Below are 23,201 nucleotides of genomic sequence, written 5' to 3'. Positions count from 1 at the left end.
GTTTAACCCAGACTATGAGATGGGAATCCATGGCCTCTACTCTGAATTCTGCTGAAGCACTCTAAGCCTAGTTACGAGGGGGGAAAAAAGTATTAAAATTACTCAAAAAAACCTAGAAGAGAGCAACAGGCTTCCAGTGAGGGGTAGAAGATAAAAGTTCTCATGAAAAATGCAAGTGTTTGGCTCCTAGTGTGGTTCTTGGTTGAAATGCTAAGATTATCTTGAGTGGCATCACTTGTCATATACAGGAGAACCAGGCAACCAGACAGGAAAGGCAGGTCCTCCTTGACCAACCTGTTCTCCTTCTATGACAGGGTGATCCACTTAGTGGATGGGGAAAAGGCGATGGATGTTACCTGGATTTTAGTAAAGCCTTCAACACAATTTCCCACAGCATTCATCTGGAGAAACTGCCTGCCCATGGCTTGGACAGGTACACTTTTCACTGGGTAAAACCTGGCTGGATGGTCAAGCCCAGGGAGTGGTGGTGAATGGTGTTACATCCAGCTGACCTCTGTGTTCAGTGGTGTCCCCCAGGGCTCAGTGTTGGGGCCAGTCCTGTTTAATGCCTTTATTGATGACCTGGATGAGGGGATCAAGTGCACTCTCAAAAGTTTGCAGAAGACACCAGGTTGGGTGGGAGAGTTGACCTGCTGGAGGATAGGAAGGCTCTGCAGCAGGATTTGGACAGCCTGGATCAGTGAGCCTAGGCCAATGATATGAGGCCCTACAGTTGGGTCCTACAGTTGGCCCACAACAACCCCATGCAACCCTACATGATTTAGCAGTGGACTTTGCAGTGCTGAGTTAACTGTAGGACTTGATGACCTTAAAGTTCTTGACCAACCTAAATAATTCTGTGAATGACACTGTTAAGATCCCAGTCCCTCTCTGTTTTCACTTTAGCTGTTTAGAAGCAAGCAGACAATGTCTTCAGTGCTGGAGCAGGAAAGTCCACAGGTCTCCCCTTCACTTTTATCTTGTCTGTTGTGAAAGATCACACTGTCCTTCCAACTCATAGCAGTGATTTCACAGTGAGATCAAAGGTGATATGTGATTAGAGGTTTATGTCCAAGAATCATCTTGCAGAAAACATCCTCTTTTAGAGGCAGAGAGACAAACTTCCAGTGCAGAATGGGTCAGGCAGGATTTCCTTTCTTCCTAGAGAACTGGCAAGTATGGACACAAATCTCTCAACTCCTAAAAGCTGTCTGCCTTCTGATATTCCCAAACACCACCTTGCCGTGGATGGCTCTGGACTGAAATCTCAGGCCATTACACAGTCAGCGATATGTATGGGAGGAGAGACAAGACACAGTAACAGAAAACAAAGCCAGACACATCTGATGATAATCAAGACTTAATTTATTTATAGTGTTACTTCCTTTTTGTTTTTGAAGTGTCCTCCTCTAGCATTTCAATACCCCACCCTCAACAAGAAGATCTTCTAGGGGCAGAGACGCATAAGCTGATACAGCAAGGTTCAGACAAGATGCATTCTTCAGGAATTTCCCTGTTCAGCCTTCACTGGAGGATGGAAAAGGACAAAGTGAGATAAGTATTCTGGTGAGCAGCATCCATAGCCCTGGACATCTCTGTGTTCTGGTGGCTATGTGAGTTCAAGCCCTATTCAACTTTGGGAAACTGCTTCACCTAAAAATGCCCAGTTGCAGACAGATAACAGAATGGGAGTGGACAATTCAAAATATCTATGCTACAGAGAGGAGAGGGAAGTCAGATTTATCCTGGAGATACATGAGCTATCCTAGTACACATTCTCTCTCAACCACTGGGTTTCCCAAGGGAAGGTAAAAAATAACACTGGGCAGAGTTTGAAAGGTCCTCAGCAAAGACGTGGATAACATGAAAGTTTCACCAAGATATTTGGGACACAATTCCTCAGTACCTTTCAGTGTCTGCAGCACAGCAGATGTGGCCCCGAAAAAGGCAGAGACACAAAATGCTGGGTGTTGTGTTCCATGCCAAGGGAGACTTCAATCTTATTTGCATAATGTGACATAAACACAGAGGAAAAGATGATTGCCACTGTGTGAATGAAGGCAGTAACACTGAGATTGCTATTCTCAGTGAAAGAAAATAAATGCTGTATCTGATCTTACACAAGAAATTGGGTGGCAGCAGTGCTTTTGGTTTCTGTACTGAGGCATGCCAAGACACTGAAGTAGGCACAGTGAAGATAAATGCAGTATACACCGGCTGAGTATACACAGGCTGGGGAAATGCAGGTCTACAAAGACTAATTCAAGAGAACCTGCAATAGCCCATGATGGAGCTTCTCAGTTGTTCATGGGCACCTACCTGTGGTGCAGGGAGCACTGTATTCCTGTGTGGCAAACTCATCTGGAAAACAGAAGAGAAAGGACAGAGTGAACTGTCGTGACCCTCGGCACTGCTGGCAGAGGGACAGGTGCCAGACATGCTTTTCCCAGGCTCCACAGCAGGCTGCTGACACCATCCCCAGCTTCCCTCCACTGATCCCAGCTGGAGTGGGGGAAGCCCCAGTCACAGCCCCGTGTGGGGGCAGTGGCAGCAAGGCAGAGCCACCCCTCACAAGCAGTTCCAGCAGGTCTCCACCCCAGTGCGCCCAAGGGCTGCTCAGGCACCTTCTCCCAGCACACTGGGGTGGGGACAAACAACTCTGTTGCTGCCAACCTGGCACAGCAGCCAGGACAGCAGAGACACAAGGAGTAGCAGGTCTGCCTGGAAACACAGGCACGGTTGTGCTCTGGGGCCAGACCTGAACTCTGGACCTTCAGCACCCACGGCTCTACCCTGGGCCCCTCTGCACTCAGAGAGATCAAGGTGATGGCCCAGGCCAGTGGCAGCTGTGGGTCTGCAGAGCTCCTGTGCCACTCCACGTGTCCCACTGCCCACCCTTGCTCCCACGGGCACTACCAGCCCCCACTCACCTGTCTCGTAGTAGTCATAGACCTTCACCTGGGCTGGCTTCAGGCCCTGCACAGGGATGTCCCGCTCCACTGTGAAGGAGAAGCTGAGGGTCTCACTGCTCAGCTGGAGAAGGGAAGTGGTGGAGGGTTAGGGGTGGCTCCACATTGTCCCAGGCTCCCCGATGCCCATGCTCCCTCTCTCTCCTCTGGCACCCATGCCCTGGCCCTGGGGAAACATGGGGCTTGTAGCCCTGGCTGAGGGCACGGGGAAACCCTGGGGGAAGCTCTGCCTGGTGGCGAGGTCTGGGTCTGATCTGTGCACAGGTTGGAGGGAAAACCTGCTAAGGGCTGGGAAGAAAGTGGCTGTAAGTCTAAAATGTTAGAAATCAGTACAGGATTTGGTCCCATTCTTATCAGAGCCATGGTAGGTAGTTCTGAGTCCCAGATATTTTGGCCTATGTGGCCAAGAGTCCCAATGCCTCTATTTCTGACTCATCCTTGCCCCAGATGGATACTCACCTTTTGCAGGTATACTAGAACATGGTTGGTACTAAACTCTGTACGCTCAATAACAGGGTGGCCTTCCAGCTGAAGGAAGAAGACCAAGATGTTACTGCATTGATAGTCATCCCCCTGTGCCACTTGCACAGCATTGTGAATGCGATGCATTCTGGATAAAACACTGTAGTGCTCACAGAACTAGGTCAACCAGTACAGAACTGCCTCCTTGTTGTGCCACATAGGGATCATAGTCCCCAGGCCTTCCATTCACCAGTCTGGCTGATGAAGTACAACCTGGCTTCAGAAGAGACTAGCACTGGTTCAAGCACAGTGATGGAACAATTAATTGAAAATATGTTCCTTCTGGCTTGCCAGTTCTGCACTTTATTATTATAGCCTTTATTTTCCAGTTCATGCATGTACTCAGCATCTCCAATAGTTACCCAACACCTAAAAAGTTACAATGCTATAAGATGTTTTTAGATCAGCTGAGGGAAAAAGGAAACAGCATTACTTTGAATGTACCATGCACAGACAATATTAACAGGGAGTTGGGAAACAGTGAAAATAAAAGTTCCCATCACTAGTCTAAAGAAAAAGTTATTTAGTCTATTTTTCCTAGATTAAACATCATCTCCCTTTGCACTGGCCTTAAGCCGTGTGTGAAAAGAGAACACTGAACACGTCAAATGTGCAGCTGACAATGGTAAAATCAAGCTGGCACCTAGCAGTTTGCTACAGACATTTGAAAGGGTCTTGAAAAAAAGAAAGGTGGAAGATTTCCCCCTGTACCCTGTACTGGTGAGGCCGCACATCAAATCCTCTGCTCAGTTTTAGGCCCCCTCACTTCAGAAACTGAGGTTAAGAGAAGGGCAGAGATGCTGGAGAAGGAACTGGAATGTAAGTCTTAAAATGAGTGGCTGAGAGTGCTGTGACTGTTTAGTCTGAAGAAAAAAGGCCGAGGGGGGACTTATTCCTCTCTACAACTACCTGACAGAAGTGTGTAGCCAGGTGGGGTTCAGTCTCTTCTCCCAGGCAAATAGCAACAGGACAAGGGGAAATGGCCTGAAGTTTTGCCACAGGAGGATTATATAGGATATTAGGAGAAATTTCTTCACTGAAAGAGTGACTAAGCATTGGAACAGTCTGCCCAAGGGAAGTGGTGGAGTCACCATCCACGGAAGTGTTCAAAAAAAAGAGCAGACATGGTACTTTGTGATACGGTAATAAGTAGGTATGGTGAGACTCGGTCAGAGGTTGGACTTAGAGGTTTATTCCAAGCTTAGTGATTTGATCATTCTATGATTCAATGTTGTTTGTATGACAAACAGCATCCTACCTTCCTCACTGAGGACTTCAAGGGGATGAATCCCGACAGCATCTTCACATCAACAATCACCATGTTGGAGCTGTTGCGCTCCCCAGTGTAACTAAGGAATGGAGCAACAAAGATTCAGTGCACATCAAGGCCAAGCTGGGGACACTTCCAGCTTATCCAGAGCACTTGGCACCACACCAAGTCCTGGCAGTCCAGCACCTTCTTCTCCAGCTAGGCCAGGTTCTCCTAGTCATCTAGGCAGCTTCTCACTAGCCCAGCTCTAGGCTGCCCACACAACTTCACCTCTGCAGGATCCAGCCCAGCTGCTGCTCGCCCACCATCCCAGGAATTCCCTGCACCTCCAGGGCTTCCAGACTGGCTCGCCCTGGGGACAACCAGACCTCCTGCAGCTCCCACAGCTTGACAGGAGGGTCCGACCAAAACACAGACTCACCTGACATTTATGCCAATGTCAAAGACCTTGTGAGCCTTGGAGTCCACACATGTCTCTGGGATGGTGTACACATGAAGCATGAAAGGTGCATCCTCCTGCGTGGGCTGCACGTTGTACCTCAGGCTTGTCTAGGGGACAGGCAGCAGCCACGTGTGAGCAGGGGTGCGTGATGCCCAACGTTGGAGAGGTAGGATGCTCTCCCCCACCCAACCTCCCCACTTCTCCCATCCTCACAGCTCCTCCACACTGCAGGTCTTTCCCTCCTTCCCTCCCACTCGTTCCTTTCCACGTAACTCTGCTCCTCTCCTCTTCCCTTCACCCAGAGTCTTCCATCCCACTTCTCCCCTCTCTCCTGTCCCTTCTTCTCCACATGGAGATGGACTTGATGATCTTTAGGGTCTTTTCCAGCCTCAATGATTTTATGATTCTGCCCTCTCCATGCCTCCTGCCTGGCAAGGGGCTCCCCTCCCAGGATGCCTCCTGTCCCTATCTCCCTCACCTGCAGGTAGACACATCCTTCACCAGACACCTCCACGCTGTACTCCCCTGGCACCCGGGGAAGGGACACACGCTGGAGCAGCAGCCGGTTGGTGGGATCCACTTGGAAGTCTTGCTGGAAGTTCCCTCCAGATTGCAGCCTCACTTTGGAAGCTGCCCTGCTCTTGGCATAAGTGAGAGCTCCGTACAGGGACAAGGCTTGGAGAGCCACCACTGTGTCCTGAAAGAGACAGATGCCGGCACCCAGAGGGGTGCACTCAGCCCTTCCATAGCCTGCCCTCCCTCAAGTGTGCCTTTCTGTTGGCACCCTCCCCTCCATCCTTCACTTTCCCCAGTGTTACACAGAAAAGACAGAGGCAAAGAGCAGCTTTTGCATGTTCTTGTTCCCTTCCCAGAGGCAATACCTGACATTCTTGCCTTTAGACTTCTTGAGCACTTGGCAGCCATGGTGGGTATTGCATGGAATACTGCATGGATATACTGCAGGTCTAATGTTCCTGCCTTCCTGGCAAACCTTAATGGGCTCCCACCTGGCTCTTTGACATGTCCCATCCTCCGACATTGATGTGTGAGGTCTCAGGAGGGAATGGGAAGTAGCTCACCTGGGTGGAGGAGAAGCCTCCATTGGGATTCTGCTGACCACTGATCCACTTTGCAATACGAGATGCAAATGACAGCTCCTCCTGGGAAGGTGCTGGCTGAGAGCTGAGGTAAGCAAGGAGCACATAGGCTGTCATCTCCACTTCAGCAGAGGGAGCTCGGTGGTGATAGTATGGGAGATCAACCTCTGGCTCTTTCCCAGGCCGCTGCCAATGAACAGACCCATCTTCACAGGAGGTGGGGAGTGTAGAGACAAGACAACAAGCAATTATTACTATTTATTGCGGTGGAGTTCTTGATCTGCTGCAACTCCAGGTGGAAGGATGCAACCTCCAGGATGCATCTGTCATGCAGGATGAAGGGGGAAGGGTTAGGTTTACACATTTTGCAGGTTTACAGCTAGTATGAGCCTGTTGAGCCTCAATCCTAGGTTGGCCCACCAACAAAAGCCATTTTATCAAGGAAAGATGTAAGGCAAACGAAACAGGTGTCCCACCAGGACTACTCACCCTCTTTCACAGCTTCCTTTTCAAGTGAGTCAAGCAATGTCTTCCGCTTGTCTATTTTCCCTGCCAGAGCAAATGCATATGCTAGCAGTGCCTTGGTGTACACGTGGTTTTCTTTCTGATCTGCCGCTGTTTCCAGGCAGAACAGAGCATTCCTCACCACTGAGTGCTGGGGAGAGATAACCAGTGATTAGAAGACTCAGGAGAAATGAGGTTTTTTTACTTACTAAGAGCACATCATCCACTGAACTTTCAGGAGGGGCCTGCCAGAATGAGGTCTAAAAAAGAGTAGGGTACAATGGTTTTCAGAAATAAGAAATTGACAGTACATAATTCTTATATCACAGGGCTCAACAACGAAGTCATTTTTCCAGTCTGGATCAAATACTGGTCATACTGTGTCATAGACTAACACAACACAATTGACTTAAGTTAAGATGCAGCCACGTACAGTTACAGGCAGAGGAACTTCCAGCAACGCGATAGTGATGTAGGCTGTCAGCGAGACCTCGTTGTCTACTCCACCCTGCAGGAAAACACAAACGTAGATGCTGATCCCACCTAGCTTCTTATCTTCAGTCTTTTCTCCCACTCTGGTGGGCATACACCGTTCTGCATTGCAGAGCCTTAGCTTTCCCCCTTCCTTTTGCAGCTGATGTGGAGGTATCAGTTCCACCAATTAGCGCAGGTTGGTAATCATATAGAATGGCACATGGCTACTTCCCTAGTGTTTGCCATCGACATAGCAATATCCCACCTGCCTGTACGTTCAAGAAGCTCAGCTGCACCCATCTGACTCATGTAAAGTTCTAGACTCACAAAGTAATGACCAGGCAGACACATCACCTTCATGGCATTGTTCAGGAGTGTCCCAGAACTCTGGAAACATCCATTCTCCTTCTGTTTGTAGGACAGCCAGACCAAAGCATCCTGGATGTGTTTCTCATCTATGAAGACATGATGCCGAGCCTGGGCAAAGGACTTGAGGACAAAGGCTGTGAGCCTGAAAGGGAGAAAGAGAAAGGGCCTGAGCAACCCTGTTGCCCATCTCAAGTGACAGGGTTCATGTGCATATCACGTGTCTGGACACAGACAAGAAGGCCTGGGGAACTGTGAGCCAATTGGTCAAACCTCATGTATTTTGTATCCTCATCTCAAAACATTCTGTCAAAAAACTTCTTTCCACCTTGATTTTTGTCTCTCTCTCAGCTCACAAAACTCTGTGATCCCTTTGTGTTGAGGTTACAGTTTGAAGGACAATGATTATTCACCTGTATCCAAAAAAAAACCCTCTCTGGAAAACGTAGGGAATTGCATGATAATTAGTTAAATAGCTGCATAACAGTAGTACTCATAATTACAGGGAAGAATAATTAAATTCTTGCTAGCTCATGGTCTGCTGGTCTACAAATAGCATTTCCTATTTACGTCAGGCAGTATTCATTATAAACATGTGAGTGAGAAAGAGGAGCATATAGGGAAGGCATAAGTGACATTGAAATCTCACCAGGTATTCCCTGGTTGGCCAAAACGTGGTCCAAAGGTACTGTAAGACCCATCTGTGTGCTTGTAGTTCAGCTGCCTCTGATAACCTGCAACGGAGAGTTAAAGATTCAGATGCCAGAAAGAGTCTGCTGAGGGATGGGGAAACAGAAAAACAGCTGTATCAGCAAAGACAGATGAGAGAGGATAGGTCAGTCCTCCTAGCCAATACAAAGCACTGGCATATCCCCAGCTCCATGCATTGCTTGTACCACATGAGGAAAAGCAATACCTGCCTCTCTTCAGAAGGAAAGCAGGACATATTAATGCCAATCAATAAGTCACTGTAACAGGTCAACTGACAGCTCTGCACGGCATTGGCACCCAATGAGAACAGTGGGTGCAATGATCAGGTACCGTAATGTTTAAGCAACAGAAAATAATCAAGGGAAAAGCAGTGAAGGGTCCTCTCAGGTATACAGCAGAGACCATCTGTGTATGAGAGAAGCTCTCTTTTCACATCTGGCCAACATTTGACAAAACCACCCCAGGCAGGATCTGCAAGAAAGCAAAAGCATAAGCAAAAGCCATGTCCCATCTCACCGCTCACTAAGTATCCAATGGCCTTGGATTTGACTTCTTCACTCAGCTGCTCTGTCTTGTTCAGATAGTCCAGGACATAGATGTTGGGTGCAAACAGGACCATGTTCTGCTCTCCACAGCCAAATGGCATCTGGAGGAGCTGGTGCAGATTCTGCATAGCAGTGCCCATGATGTCACCTGGGAAGCAGGAGATACCAGAGGGATGTTTAAAATACTTAGGGCTGGCTATCAAAATAAGAGGAAGCTGAATGAGCGATATCAGAGAATAACAAAAGACAATTAAGATTGATAAAGATCCTGGAACAAAACACAGAACAGCAAAAGAAAAGAGGGAAATGAGATAAAGGTTAGGGCATTGTGAGAACACTGAGAAACAGGGTATGTAGAAAGAGGAAAAGGAAGAGCTGGAAGGGAACTGGAAGGGAAAGTACTCAAGATAGAAGAGATTAAAGACAAGAGTGAGCCATGCTAGAAAACAGAAGAAAAAGCTGAGAGGCAGGAGGCTAACACAAAGGGGCAGAAATAGCACATGGTTCTTCTGCTAAGCTGTTCACTCACCCAACACTGAGAAATATGCTCTGCCTGAGTCTTGTACCACATTTGCGGGTAGCAACAGGGAAAACTTCTCTTTTACAGGCACTCCTGAGAAAGAAACAAGACCCAAACAGCTTCAGTACGGTTCTAAGAAATGCCTAATGGAAGGGGAGGAGGCCTCCATGAAACACTTCCTATCAGAAATACCCTGACTTCAGTAACTTGGTATTTTCCTGGCTATAACATGATCTCTGCATGCAACCACTCCCAAGCACTTCTAGTTGCTGTAGATCATGTGTCTACAGCTTTTTCCTGGTTGCACTAGAAAACAAGAGACAGCATTTGAGACTCCAAGGTCAGCACTCGAGAGAACACAGATGCAAACATTTATCCTAAATCTGTCCTAGCTCCCTACGATGCTTAAGCAGGATGGTTCATTCTTTAGGACTTTGTTCTGTCTCATGTCTCAGACTCCCAACTAATGTGGCATGTTTTGATTACACAAAAATATCAGACTATCTAGAATACAATAGAAGGAGGCACATCCCACCCATCAAAGCACATGGGAACAAATGGAAAGAATGGGAAGAATGGGCTTTACCTTTTACACAGAGCAGAGAATTCTGAGTTGTTTCCTTCTCGACTCCTTCCGGCTTGGGTAGGATGAAGGAAAACAAGAGATGTGAAAAGTTAGTGAGACAGGAAATACAGACAGACAGGAATCCTTAACAAGGACAGAGAGATGAATAGAAAGAAAACTGGGGGAACTGAAGGAGGAGAAGCAGTCACAAACATTCCCTAAAATACAGAGCTCTGAAATAATAATCTAAGCAAATAAAAGAAATATGATCCTAAATGACTGGTGTTGTGTGTGGAGGAAGGACATGAAAAGGAGAGAGAACACTGCAGGACTATCACATGGATGACCTGTAACTATTTTACGTGATGAGAAACACTTAACATCCTTGTAACAAAAGGACTGAAGGATTACAGAGAGCTGTCCTGAAGAGATATCTGCAGTGCTGCTTGCCATGATGCTTTAGATGCTTTAGGGGAAAAAAAAATGTGTATGTCAATAATAGAAAGGGAAGATGTTGTACACTGTAATATCTGATGGCACTACTGGTAGCATACAACATAGTGGGCAAACATTAGGGAATTTTATGATACAGAGAAAAGCTAAGAACATAGAATCTACCTACCAGGTTAGCACACTCAGTGTATAATAAACTAGCAATTTGGATAAAGGATATACAATAATGCCTCATAATATTTCCTTGTGTACCGTATCACATCAGCAAGTCTTCTTGCCACAGGAAATGGATAAGCTGTAAAATTTTAACATGTTTTCATAGACTTTTACAACAACTGGAGTTTTGAGGGGTCTTCTTTACAGTCATCAAATTTCCATACATGCTTGTGAATCCCCCAAATTCATCCTAATGCCAGACTGAGTTATCAAATCAGAACTTCAAAACACTCAGCTTCAGGCAGTTTGCTGAGCCACTCAACGGGCTGAGAGGCAGCATGTGCTGACTGGCTCATGCCTACTGAGGGTATCACAAAAAAAGGAGAGAGATATAAAAAGGGTATATTGGAATATGAGCTAAAGGGAAGGATGGATTGGAGTAGAAGGCCTGTTATTATAAGAGATAGGGAAAGTTTATTGTACCAGGAGAAACAATGCACATAATTTAGCTGCAGTTTTTATGCAGCCCTGCCAAAGCATGAAGGTGATATAACTCCAGTGTATTGCCATTCTGCATAGTGATCTCACAAAATCATAGACCAGGCCAGATTAGAAGGGTTCTCAAAAGGTCATCTGGTCCAACTTTTAATGAGAAGGAGACCTTAGATGAGACTATCTAGCATCCTGTCCAATTGTATCCCAACATCCGCAGTTACCCAGAGGAAAGCTCAGTGCTCCCTTCCCACAGCCCCCATACCTCCACCAGCAGCTGCCTGATGACTGTGTCCTTCCGTCCCTTCTCAGGCGTCTCCACAATGTAGTTCCCACAGGGCTGTTGGTTCTGTAGGGCCTCAGTGCTCACCGAGAACTCCACCTGCCCTGGAGGAAACAAGGATCAGTCAGCCCTGCCAGGCAGAGCCAGACAAGGGGAGTCACTGCCACTTCCAGGAGGTTCAACATGGAGGCTCATGGATGGGGATTTCTGTCACATTTAGGTCCTATTTCTTCCCCACAAAAACACAGCTCTCTATACTAGAAGCCTGGAGCAGATGAGCTGCACCGTCATTGAAAGGTGACTCCGGTCACTCTTTTCCAGAAGCTAGGACAGTGTTGAGAATGACCAGCGCCACTGCTGTTCAGCACTCTGCTACCCTGCATGCAACACCACAGCTGCTACCACAACACTTAATAACAATGAAAACAAAACATGAAGATCCCATGGGGAACACATCTAATCTCTGAGAGGAATGGAGCTAACACAGTATGTCTGCTGCCCAGTCAATGTCTCTGGCTTCAGGAGATGCTGTCCAAGGGCCAATAGGCTTGATGGTACTGCCTGTGGTGCCAGACACAGCCTCAGACACTATGAATCTGCCAGTGTTTGCCTCCCAGATAACCCCAGATCAGACACACTCAACTGAAGTGCTTTCCAGGAAAATGTGTTGGTCTAACACCCAATAGTGAACAGTAAGAACAGCACAGAGAAAACCTTCCTGCAGTTTTTAGCACCCTGAGACCTTTACCTAGAGATTTTGGAGTCACCAGCCAAGCCACGGTTTTCCTCCCATTCTCACAAAGACAGTGAGATACTTCATCCTTTTCCACTGGAATAGCCAGGAAATGAGTAGACTGAGCCAGAGTCACACTGACCTGTCAATTGCAGAGAGAAGTGCAATCAAGGAAGGATGATCCTGAGAGAAAGGAACTAGGAAGCCATAGAAATAGCTGTTTCTTCAGTAGCAAAGGAGCAGGGAACTGAAGTTGTGGGTTCTGCATTTGGAATATATAGGAGAAATAATGTAAGAATTTCTGGGGGGAAGCGTCTAGGTCTACTGAGAGATAAGAAAGCTAGGTGGAAGGCAAGAGGTGCACAAGAAGGTACACAGGTACAGAGGACTTTAAGCTCCCTTACCCTGATGCAGGCAGTCAGGTAGTTGAAAACGGTGGCTTTCAGCGTGAAGGACTCCCCACGCACCACGGAGTAGGGCATGGTGAGCTCCACAAAGAAGGGCTGGAAGGCCCTGAGGGACACAGTCGGGGACAGGCCAAAGCCTGTGTCTGCTGAAGTGCAGAATGCATTGGCTTTCCACTCGGTGATGGTGTCAGGGATGGTCACATCCAGATCAGCATTTCCCTCAGAGCTGATGAAGCACAGAAGCAAGGAGAGAGGGGTGATTTTTATGGCATTCTGTTGACAAGCTGTACTTGTTTTGGCCTACTGGAATAGTATTGTCTGTGTGAATTACGGGGCACAGTATGTTTGCTACTCTAGGACCACTCTAGATCTTCTTTCAGTTCACTCCCTGGAAAAACCTAACCATGGCCAGAAGTAATTGCTTCTCAGAGGATTGCCAAGTGATCTCTGCAAACAGTGAAGGACTCTCTGGTATTGAAAAGGCTGTCAAACACTTTGGGATTCATGTTTTCACCTTATAAACCCAGTTTTATTTAAAAGGAATGAACTAGCCCAAGGTACTCACCTTATAGGTACTAAACTCCAAATCCAGGTTTCTGGGAAATACTTTCGGACTGTCTCTGTCACCACTGCAGGACTGCTTGATGTCTCATAAATTGTATCTCCCAGAAGGCCTGAATGTGATGAGATGGAAAAAATCAACTACTGATAATTCCAAACAAGTAAGACATGTATCAGCGTCATGCTTCAGTCTTAGAAAGTGTCAGTCTATGTGGCAATCAGTAGCAGATGCTTGTTGTGGCTGTAGAGAGCACCAGTACCAACAGCAGTGAAGTTTCAGGGTCAGTACTTATTAGCAAGAAGACCTAGTCTTCCATTATTTACTGCTGGAAAGAGGATCCAGAGGATCTCAAGGTTTGCAGGGCAGCACTTTATAAGGTTAAAAAAAAAAGTATTTAGAGCAAACACTTATTTAGGACCTTCTGTGCAAACAGCCTTTTCCTTTTAGGTACAGCCTTGATGTGACCATCTCCTCCATCCTATCAGGCCAGTTAGCAATGGAACATCCCTCTGTTGCAGCTTTTTTTGCAGGGTCATTGTGACTCAGAAAACCACCTTCCTGCCAAAGCTATGGCCTCCTCAATAATTAGGATGAAGATGCTCAAAGTAAAAACATGCAGCTGAAATTTGGGAGGGGTAAAAAGGACTATTTTGACTAAAACAAAGTTTTCACATGCAAAAATTATTCTCAATGGAATATTCTGTGTTTGGGATGAAATTTGGTAAAAAAATTGTTTTACTTCAGTTTTGAAAAACGGGAAAACAAAGATGGGTGGGTGGGACTTGCTTTGCCTGGCTTTTACAATCAGAAAGAAAAATGCATCCAAACAGGTACACAAGAAAAATTCTTAGTTTGGTCATCTTTACTTTGGCTAAATTAATTTCTGCATTTGGATAACAATTGTGTAGCTAACAAATATTCCTACTGTTTGTGCAACAGGCACCTCCAGAACCTGAGAAGGTCTCAGGGTTCAATTGAAAAAACCCATCAGAGGTATATCACATAGCTCCTAGCAAGTGACAGGTGGCTTGCTTTTATTTGTCTCTTGTGGTATTTCAGTCTTCTTACTGCTGCCTATTTCAGTTTACAATATTTTAAAAGCATCTATCCTGCATCTTAGCAACTTGTGTCAGAAGTTGAAATTGTTTTCAAACTGGACATCTACAAAAGCACAGGTTCTTGTGCCAAGGGAAAACTCTGAATCAGCTATCCAGATAGAATAACTTGTAATTTCTAAGATATTTCCCTTTATATTCGACTATGAAGGATGGTAAGGCCAATTCTGTTGCCCGAACAGTTACAGAGTTAGAGTTGAGATAGCCCTTAGAAATAGAATGGGTCCATTTCAGACTGAACTTCTACCACACATATCTTATCATTCCCAAGGTCTACCAATTTATCGCTGAAAAATTTGTCACCCACTTCATGGTTTTGACCATACATAAAACTGGCTCAATGTAAATGAGAACAGCCTGAAAATGGTATTGGAGGTTCTTTAAATGATAATCTGGGAAAAGGAGTCTACTGTAAAAGCCTAATGAATTCATTAGGCTTTCATAGAGAATTCAGCAGCAGAATAATACCCTCTGCTCTGCCAGAGTCTTTGAAAACTGCCTGGTTCTGCTGACTTCTAATGTGGAGTTATCAAAGTTTGTCTGTAGACCTTCAGAACCCAGCAAAACCCAATCAGAACCTGAAATCTGTGAACGCATCAATTCAGTACTACTTCCAAGGTTTCAATTCCCAACCCCAGCTCTTGTTTAAGGATTCACCCCGAAATACAAACAAGCTCTCTTCTGTTAAGAACAGAAGTGATAACAAAACCCAGTTCCTTTACCACTTGTCCTCATTGCATACATAGGTGCTCCAGGCGGGCCTGAATATGGTGCAAGGCCACCTTCTGAAAGGTCGGAGTAGGCGTAATTTTCAGGGCTGCAGTACCAAGGTTTCCTCACCCTGGTATTTGTGAAAACCTTTAAACCCATATCCTATGGGAGAGAAATCAAACACATTTTTTTATTGCTGAATCCTATTGTGGTTTAAACAGCAGACCTGACTGTCTCAAAATGGAAAAGTTGTTACTTTGTATGGATTGAACCTTGACACAATCCCCCAAACCTTGGGTCTGAGTGCCTGGGTGGCTCAGAGAGACCAAAGGATATATCCCCTCTGTTTCTGGGACACAGGTTCCAGTCCAAGTCCAGTCTAGGGGTCAGGATGAGCCAGGGAGTAGATATAGAGTTTTCTCTCTGGAAGGAAATGTCTGTGACTACAGTGCAGCTCAAGGGCATATTGATTTATTCAAGGTAACTAATGGCATGGAATTATTTATCCTCAGTCAGAATGTCATTTCAAGTCAACCTCAAAGCTTTTCCTGTGAGAAGAAAACTTTGAGACTGCTCCCTTTTCCAGCAGAGCAAAGCTGGCAAGACAAGTAAGGCCTATGACTGTCACTGAGTGTGCCTCTGGATAAAAATTAGTGTCAGATCATTCAGATTCACAAACCCTTCCCTTGTGATATTGCATGATGCCACAGAAGGCTTAGGCATTCTCAGTCATTCTCCCACTCCACTCCCTAACCACGCAAGATGGTTATACCTTTAGGATGCTATAAGTGTCATCTTCATTCCTCCCTGTTACTGGAGCATAGGTGATCCCATCCACAACTATTTGCTTCAGGGGAATGCAGTTGTCCAGGGGATCCTCGAAGAGCATGTTTGGACCATACTGATAGCCATGCAATTCCTTCACTGGCAGCAAGTTATACACCTAGGCAGAAAGAGACAAAGTATTTGGCATTTTTATTGACCACTATTATAAAACACAACTCAGGAAGTTGGATGAAAGCATCACAGCAGTCACATCATGAGCACATACATCCATATTGCCATGATTCTCCCTGTGGTGGGAGCAACAGGACTTTGGGAATCAAAAAAGGTATGAAAATTTGAAGATACTGCCTCATTTTTTATGGACTGCATGTTACTCTGGGTATTATGGCTCAAATATGTAAAAAATTACACTGGCTAAACCATCTGTAGTACTTTGTCTCTACTCCAGGATTGTCATTTTCTGCTTGGCAAAAGGGGAATAAACTCTGGCACTAACCTGAGAAAATTAATCCATGGATGGAGAGAGTAACTGAAAAATTATCATCAAATATACAGCAGTGCTTGGTTCTGGCCAAGACAAGTAGGACCTTTAGGAGAGCTTTCTAATTTCCATCCCTACAGTTGCACAAAACCCCTAAGAAACAACTGGAGGCCAGTTCTCATCTTTTTGCCTGCTGGAGGAAGATGAGAAACGGCACAGGGGGGCTTTCCTGTGTCAGGTCTGACAAGAGGGACTATTCCCTGTTTCCATTCCAGCACTGGGCTGCACTTGTCAAGTTTTGATTTGTTCTGCAGACTAAGAACTTACAGAGGCAGGTGACAGGTCAGCTTCTGGCTTCATGAGGAGAACGCTCTTGTCCACAGCACGGACAGCACAGAGGGAGTTCGGGGAGGCTCTGAACAGCAAGTGAGCATCAGAGGAAGGCAGGCCTTCTGAAGGAGAGAAGCTTAAGTCCACCTGTAACCACATGAAAAGCTATGTCACAGATGCCCTACTCTTGCAGGACTTTTCCTTCCGGTTGAGTGCATTCAGTTCTAACCTTACAAAGTCCCCACAGGCATTTGCACCTCCTCCTACATTCCCTCTGTGCTACTGTTCCCTTCCTGCAGTGCCAGGGGAATCAGCACTAAGAATTCTTGGCAACTTCAAACATCACAATTGCTCATATAACTTTTAAGGTCGTTTTGGGTTTATGGTCATTGTGAGCATGATGAGATAATCCCACATAGTGGCTAGATGTGTTCATGTAACGGAGAATGGTCTTGAACCAGGACAAGTCCCTATACTGAACCCAGATATTGTATGTGGAGAGAAGACCAGCTTGCAAAGACCTTGCTTAGCAGATTCTTTGGTATGAGAAGCAGTGATGCCCTGGAGCAATACTGCAGTATCTACGGGCTGGTAATGATTCTGAAGAGCTGGCCTGTTCGCTGAGGCCCGCCAGACTTCTGTGTCTTCTCCAAAACCTAACTCACAACCCTAACAATGCCCTACCTACCTCTGACCTGGAGGTTCTTGCTAGCTAAAGTTGTTGTCACCACCTTATCACATGATTTTGTAATAAGATGGCTGACCTGCATAAATCTTCTCTCTCCTCAGCAGTACAAATCCTCTCTGAATGTGCATGCTCATCAAAACACCTTCAGAGTAAATCTGCTGCCTGACAAAGCAGCATCAGCTGCCAGTTTCCCTCATGTCTCAACCAGAATACAGCATGCCTTCTACTGACAGCCTCCAACTCTCCCAGGGTGGACTCTTGAGACTGCAAAAAAACAATATTCTTCAGGAAATGGCAGAAAAAGGACTGTAGCAAGCTTGTTACCAGGAAAACTATCTAGCATAGGAATAGCCCTAAGTCTGTCCTATCCAGACTGACAACAACTTTGTATTCAGCATGCTTTCAGAGAAGAAAGCAGTATCTAATCATGCAAATCATTTGGCACTTGGCTTGCACACAGATCTTAATACAGTCCATAGTATGACCTTTAGTATATGAACAAAATTCAGGTGACCAAGCTCCTATAGCATAACAAGTCTCAAGAATTGATTTAGCTTATGTTTTAGCAGGACAAGGGACTGTCTTCAGCAGCGTCTGGTATTCTTAAGTCCCGATGGAAATTTTTCAGGTTGTTCTCCTCTTAGGACTGCTCTTGTATCAGTCTCCTCTTCTGCATAAGGAATATGGGGGGTTGTAAGAGAAAAACAGTGCATGTGCTCACAGAGAGAAGGCTTTATTTTTCAGCACTCTTTCAGTCCCACCCCTTCAATTGCTATTGAAGCATCACTGTATATTGCTTGGAAGGTTCAGGCAAGGTTTATCTTCATTTACATACAATAGAAATTAAAATGACAAGATGAGCTGTACAGTAGTTGAGAGATATGACAAGTATTATCTTTGCCCACTGGATTGGGGCTATGTGCGTTTTATTTTTGCTTGGTGGTTCCATAAGCAGACACCTCATTGATAGAATGAGTTTATGTGAAAAGGAGTGAAATAGATGTGTTGCAGTATTAATAAAACATGCGTCTCCACTGTGTTTTTCTTAGCCAGGACCATCTGTGGGATCAGTGGCTGTGACTAGTTGCTAATAGGGGTTTTATCAGTGTAGTCCCTGCTAGCACTTTTTTTCCAGCAGTTGATCTCCTCCAGGCTAGCACAAACCAGTAGGCAGTGAAGCTACCTACAACAATGGATATGCTGCTTGTCCAGTGTTAGTAAATTCAAAGAAATTAGCTTAGCCAGGCTAAATCTAAGTAAGTTTGACCACACTGCAATCTGATGGCTGCTGCCTCAAGAAGCGGACACTTACCTTATTGTTGAAACACAGTTCTGTGTTGAACTTGGCTGAATCAGCGATCACCTCCCTGCTGGGGGCAGTGGTGTAAACAAGTACTTGGGCCACTGGAGCGATATCAGATTGTACAGGCAGTTGTAGCAAGAAGGCACCACTGGCTAGCAAAGAAAGCAAGGGCAAAAAGTTAAGGTGCAGGAAACCTTCCCTTGGAGCAGCCAAAATTCGAAGTTTGACTTTATGGTGAACTTCACCCTAGCCATTATGAAACTCCAGGCATCCAAGTGGGATGAACTGGTGCTCACAGAAATGCAGAAGTCTCACTGTCTGACTGAAAGACCTGTTTTCCAATGCGTAAGTGTGCTGAATTTTGCTTGGGTTTCTAAAACAGACCATCAGATTGTGTCTCCTAGGAATACTGGAGCCCCAGAAAATGTCAGAACAAAGACAGCTGGCACAGGGGATTAAAGCAAATCTGTGCAAAGTCTAAATAAAGGTAGAGAAAATGAAGGTCATACTCTTCCCAGATCTTAGGGGACATGGAGTTGTGGATCCCTGCATTTATATGGAAGCAGAGTGTATGTCTGCCACAGTTACCTAGCCTCCCACAACAGTGGCAATTTGGTAGGGGAGAAGAACTCACCACTCTCCTGGTCCAAATCCAGAATGTGGGTGCCTGCGTGCTTAATGTTTCCCTTGGCCATCACCTGAATGGAAGAAGAAACTTTGTTGTGATTGAGGTTATGCATGAGCCAAACCTTAAAGTGGGGGAATCTGAGAGGGGGGTAACTGAGCTGTATGTCTGCTGCTCGCACCCCAGTCAGCTGCTCTCTGCCCCCCCATAGCAGAATCCCAGTGCTCCCCCAGGGGGCAAAGAACATTTGTTTTCTCATTTCTTTGGGAAAGAACATAAGAAGGGTGATGAGAAAGTGTTTAAAGCCTGCTGACACAAACCACAGTTTCCATTTCCAGCCCCCCTACCACTGCCAGTGACAACAACCTTACTGTATAGCAGTGCAAACCTACCAGGTAGTAAAAGGTGATTTTCTTCTGCTCTGCTATGGCCTCCGGAGTAAGGATATAATGCACCCGGACCTCTGCGGAGGAGCCACAGCTTAGTGCCTCAGACCTGGGCTCAATTTTGAGGAAGCTATTACTAGGAGAGTAAAAGCGCTTTAGCTGGAGATAGCCGTCTGCATAATAGGGAACAACCCAGGAACGGTCATAGCAGTAGGGATGTGTTTTATGAACTGCCTGGAAAATGAGAAAATACACACATATATCCTCAAACACAAGTAGCTGAACTGGAGCCAAAATTCACGTACTAACAATAAAGGTTTGGTATTTTTTTGTATTGAAGCAAAGAGGAAGTCTAAAACATAAAAACCCCACGAATTTGGAAAGTGCAAGACAGGGTGGTGGCATCCTTATCGAATCATTGGGAATGACCTCACTACCAGATAAGCTGGAGTTTGTGTCAAACAAGCTGAATCATATCAGATTTTTGTTTACTATCAGTATCCCCTCAAGGACTCGTTATACTAATACCTTGCCCTCTCTAATATTCTGATAGTTTAAAGAGAAAATAAACTGATTTTCATATCTTTCCTTATTATTGGCACTGAAGAAGTGATAGTGCTGTTCAGTTAAGATATTACCAGTGCCAAGATCAAGCTATGGATTCTAGAGAAAAGGAGGAAAATCTCCACCTGATAATTCAAAACCTAAATTGAATAGAAATTCAAGAACTGAGAGAGTCCAGGCCGTGTTAAAAATGAGAACCAGGGGAAGACATTCCACATTTAGAAAGGGCACTACTTCAGCACTTCATGTGTGCCTCACATGCCCTTATTTCCTTATCTTTCTCATTATACTTGGGAATTCTTGCCTTTTCTTTACCCTGCAAAAATCTGAAAACTTCAATCATCTAGTAGTAACTTCGGATAATCAACGCTTTCAATCTGTGATGAGAGAATTGTGAGGGAAGAGGAAATATTATTCTAGATATAAATATTCTGCCCTAATCCAGACAAACAAATTCCACACCTGTTACATGAATGGTTCATACTCTTTTAACAGCAGGAAAAAGAAAAGAAAAAAAAAAGGAAAAAGAAAAAATTAGGTGGCCTACTTAGAAACTTGAAATGCTACAACAAATCCTGAGACATGCAGCTTGCCTTAACTCACCACAGATGATATTAAGGTGGAGGAATAATTCAATTAAAATGACAGTGAACCACTAGCAGCACTCCATCATGTGAGATAGACCCACCCTTGAAACAGATTTGTCTATGTAGGGCTGATGATCTCTTGGAGCAGAATGGACCATTATGATCTCTTGATGTTCCTTCTAACCCTATTGCCCAGCAGAAATCAAATACTTACAAAATAAGTGCAATTGTGACATGGCAACACCGTTTGTTGTATGAATATTTCCACCAAACTGGTGTCAAGGTTGACAAAAACAACAAGGAACAATAATCTAGCTGCTTTTGCATATATAGTAGAAATTTCGAGGTACTCCCCTCCCAGCCCAGTGGGTCACTTCATCACCTCCTCTGCCTGCAGGACTTACCCTAATTCCAACACTGTCAAAGGACAACATGGAAGTGTTTAGGGCAAACCGTGCTATGCCCTCTTCATTTGTTGTGTAGTTTTCTGCCTGTCCTCCTTGAAAAGAAATCCTCACAGTTTCATTGGCGATTGGAGCATCAGACCCATCCACTAGTTTCACCTGGAGGAGCAAAAAAGTACAGGAATAGCTGCCACCTGAACAGATTGGCAGACCAACAAGCTAAAGATGTTGGGTCCATGTCGTACAAGGAAGCCTACACAACCTATCTCTTTCAGAGAGAGCTGCAAACTTTCTGAACATATTATCTTTGTCTCTTTCTTATCTCTGCCTCTGGGTCAGATGACTGGATGTGGAGCATGACATGCACTCACACCCCGGAGGTCTCCTATTTAATAGGTGACTGGAGAAGCAGAAAGCGCAAGCACAGATGGGTAAGCAGAATGAGGGCTGTGTTCTCAGCTGCTGTCCCCCAGTTTGAGAGCCTGCAGAGGAAAGAAGACCCACAGGGATTAGCAGCACTGAGGTCCAGCATCCTTTCAGAGGTTGGGCAGGAGGTTCAGTAGTATCATCGCTTAGCATTCATGGCATTCCATTCTCATGGTTTCCCTACCTGCCCAAAGAAGGGGATTCCACGTTTGTAGTAGGAATCTGAATGCTCAAAGGTGATTTTACTAATGGTGCTTGTGATCTCAGAGAAGCTTGTTCCAGTCAACTCCACTCCTGCAGAAAGAAACGTGAAGAACCAATTTGCCTGATCAGAATTACTTTTACTCTAGGCCAACCCTCCTTTGCTGGACAAACTATTTTGCTGATGGTCCTGGACAACATGTAGGAAAACTTTAGGATTCCAGAAAAGCAAGAGTCTGCTTTGCTCCCTCATTCCTGTTTGACAGGATCCTGTGCTGGTCTCTCCTTGTCTTATTACATGGCTCTTCCATACGGATGATTCATACCTGTATCCTCCTCTTTAATTTTAGCCTCCACATAGAGCTTATTCTGATATCCACCTCTCTTGAGCTGGAATAACTTGGTCTTTACTGTTTCAGAAATGCAGCCATAGTTGTCTGTCTGTTGGAGGGAAACAAATAAAACCATTATATTCTCATTTATAGAGTGGTTATTCAACTTAATGAATCCATCACTCTGCATTGCTCTGAACTGAAAAAGAAGCCCACGGATAATTTCCCTCAGTTGTTTTTATCAAAACCATAAAAGGACCTAAATAACTTGGTATTTTGAAGTACATGTAGCAACCTCAGAGCAAAGAGCTTGCAAACTAGAAGATTTTTGTGTATGTGTTTGTGAAGTGAAACATTCAGTACAAAAGCATAGGGAATTAGTCAAGTGTATACCACATAAGAAATGTTTGTCAGACATCAGGCACCTTAGAATATACTGCTGCTGGTTTAAAATGCATAAACCATATGAGTGATACATAAACCAAAGTCTGTCTATGTGTAGAAAACAGATGACAGCTGGAAAAATATTTCCAAAGCTTGTCATCTCTCTTCAGGATCTTCATATACAAGGCAAGTTTCCACAGAAGAGATGCTCCAAACAGAGGTTAGCACTGCAGTGTTCATATTTTCTTTTAACATGAATAACAACAGCAGTGGCAGAGGCGATTGTGGACATCATACTGTATCAGAGCCCAAGGACCACAAGAATGTCTTCTGCTTGCTTTCTTTTCGTGGCATATCTCCACAATTTCTATTACCCTGGTTTCTGTCAATTAAGCTAGCACTGTTGTACCTGTGTGTACTCCAAACCCCACACAGTTTTGCTATTGTAGACTTGCCAATCAGAAGGGTGAAAAAACTGATTTTTTTTCCCTGTCTGTCTTAACCACTACTGCTGACCTCGTATTCATTTCCCTCTAGCTCAAAATGCATCATCCCCTCCCCCAGTTTCTGCTTCTTTCCTGCTTCTAAGACCAGCTTATGAACCACATACTATCTCCAGCGTAAGACAACCTGAACTGTGCTTTCATCATTCATGGTTTTTCCATCTCTTTTCTCTCTTATACTCTTTACACTCCATCTGACCTTTCCGTTATTTCTTTCATCTCTTCAGTCTCCATCAGCTTATGGGCTTTACACATATCATTCTCACTGCACAGACCTTACCCCTATTTTTACCTTTTGTATTTC

At 45.0% G+C, this 23,201-nt stretch overlaps 1 protein-coding gene across 1 annotated transcript in view; it reads right to left on the bottom strand.

The window, feature by feature from the left end:
* Positions 1 to 1,344: 1,344 nt before the first annotated feature.
* A2M (alpha-2-macroglobulin) overlaps positions 1,345 to 23,201 on the bottom strand; it is a 29,798-nt gene continuing 7,941 nt past the window's right edge. The window contains exons 9-36 of the mRNA XM_050331467.1: positions 22,005 to 22,119; positions 21,662 to 21,771; positions 21,052 to 21,210; positions 19,503 to 19,730; positions 19,120 to 19,183; positions 18,495 to 18,637; positions 16,492 to 16,641; positions 15,670 to 15,840; positions 14,909 to 15,059; positions 13,075 to 13,183; positions 12,507 to 12,735; positions 12,118 to 12,244; positions 11,352 to 11,473; positions 10,007 to 10,058; positions 9,430 to 9,513; positions 8,872 to 9,048; positions 8,294 to 8,378; positions 7,633 to 7,789; positions 7,238 to 7,312; positions 6,790 to 6,955; positions 6,283 to 6,506; positions 5,682 to 5,900; positions 5,183 to 5,310; positions 4,750 to 4,840; positions 3,429 to 3,497; positions 2,931 to 3,033; positions 2,320 to 2,361; positions 1,345 to 1,527 (exon numbers count right to left, since the gene is read on the bottom strand). Coding sequence (XP_050187424.1) covers positions 1,502 to 1,527; positions 2,320 to 2,361; positions 2,931 to 3,033; positions 3,429 to 3,497; positions 4,750 to 4,840; positions 5,183 to 5,310; positions 5,682 to 5,900; positions 6,283 to 6,506; positions 6,790 to 6,955; positions 7,238 to 7,312; positions 7,633 to 7,789; positions 8,294 to 8,378; positions 8,872 to 9,048; positions 9,430 to 9,513; positions 10,007 to 10,058; positions 11,352 to 11,473; positions 12,118 to 12,244; positions 12,507 to 12,735; positions 13,075 to 13,183; positions 14,909 to 15,059; positions 15,670 to 15,840; positions 16,492 to 16,641; positions 18,495 to 18,637; positions 19,120 to 19,183; positions 19,503 to 19,730; positions 21,052 to 21,210; positions 21,662 to 21,771; positions 22,005 to 22,119 — 3,576 coding nt within the window. The 3' untranslated portion in view covers positions 1,345 to 1,501. The remainder of the gene's footprint in view (positions 1,528 to 2,319; positions 2,362 to 2,930; positions 3,034 to 3,428; positions 3,498 to 4,749; positions 4,841 to 5,182; positions 5,311 to 5,681; positions 5,901 to 6,282; positions 6,507 to 6,789; positions 6,956 to 7,237; positions 7,313 to 7,632; positions 7,790 to 8,293; positions 8,379 to 8,871; positions 9,049 to 9,429; positions 9,514 to 10,006; positions 10,059 to 11,351; positions 11,474 to 12,117; positions 12,245 to 12,506; positions 12,736 to 13,074; positions 13,184 to 14,908; positions 15,060 to 15,669; positions 15,841 to 16,491; positions 16,642 to 18,494; positions 18,638 to 19,119; positions 19,184 to 19,502; positions 19,731 to 21,051; positions 21,211 to 21,661; positions 21,772 to 22,004; positions 22,120 to 23,201) is intronic.

The sequence above is a fragment of the Myiozetetes cayanensis genome, unplaced genomic scaffold, assembly GCF_022539395.1.
Source record: "Myiozetetes cayanensis isolate MyiCay16 unplaced genomic scaffold, myiCay2020 scf5-8, whole genome shotgun sequence".
Taxonomy (NCBI): domain Eukaryota; kingdom Metazoa; phylum Chordata; class Aves; order Passeriformes; family Tyrannidae; genus Myiozetetes; species Myiozetetes cayanensis.
This window is presented reverse-complemented; position numbering and strand designations above follow the sequence as displayed.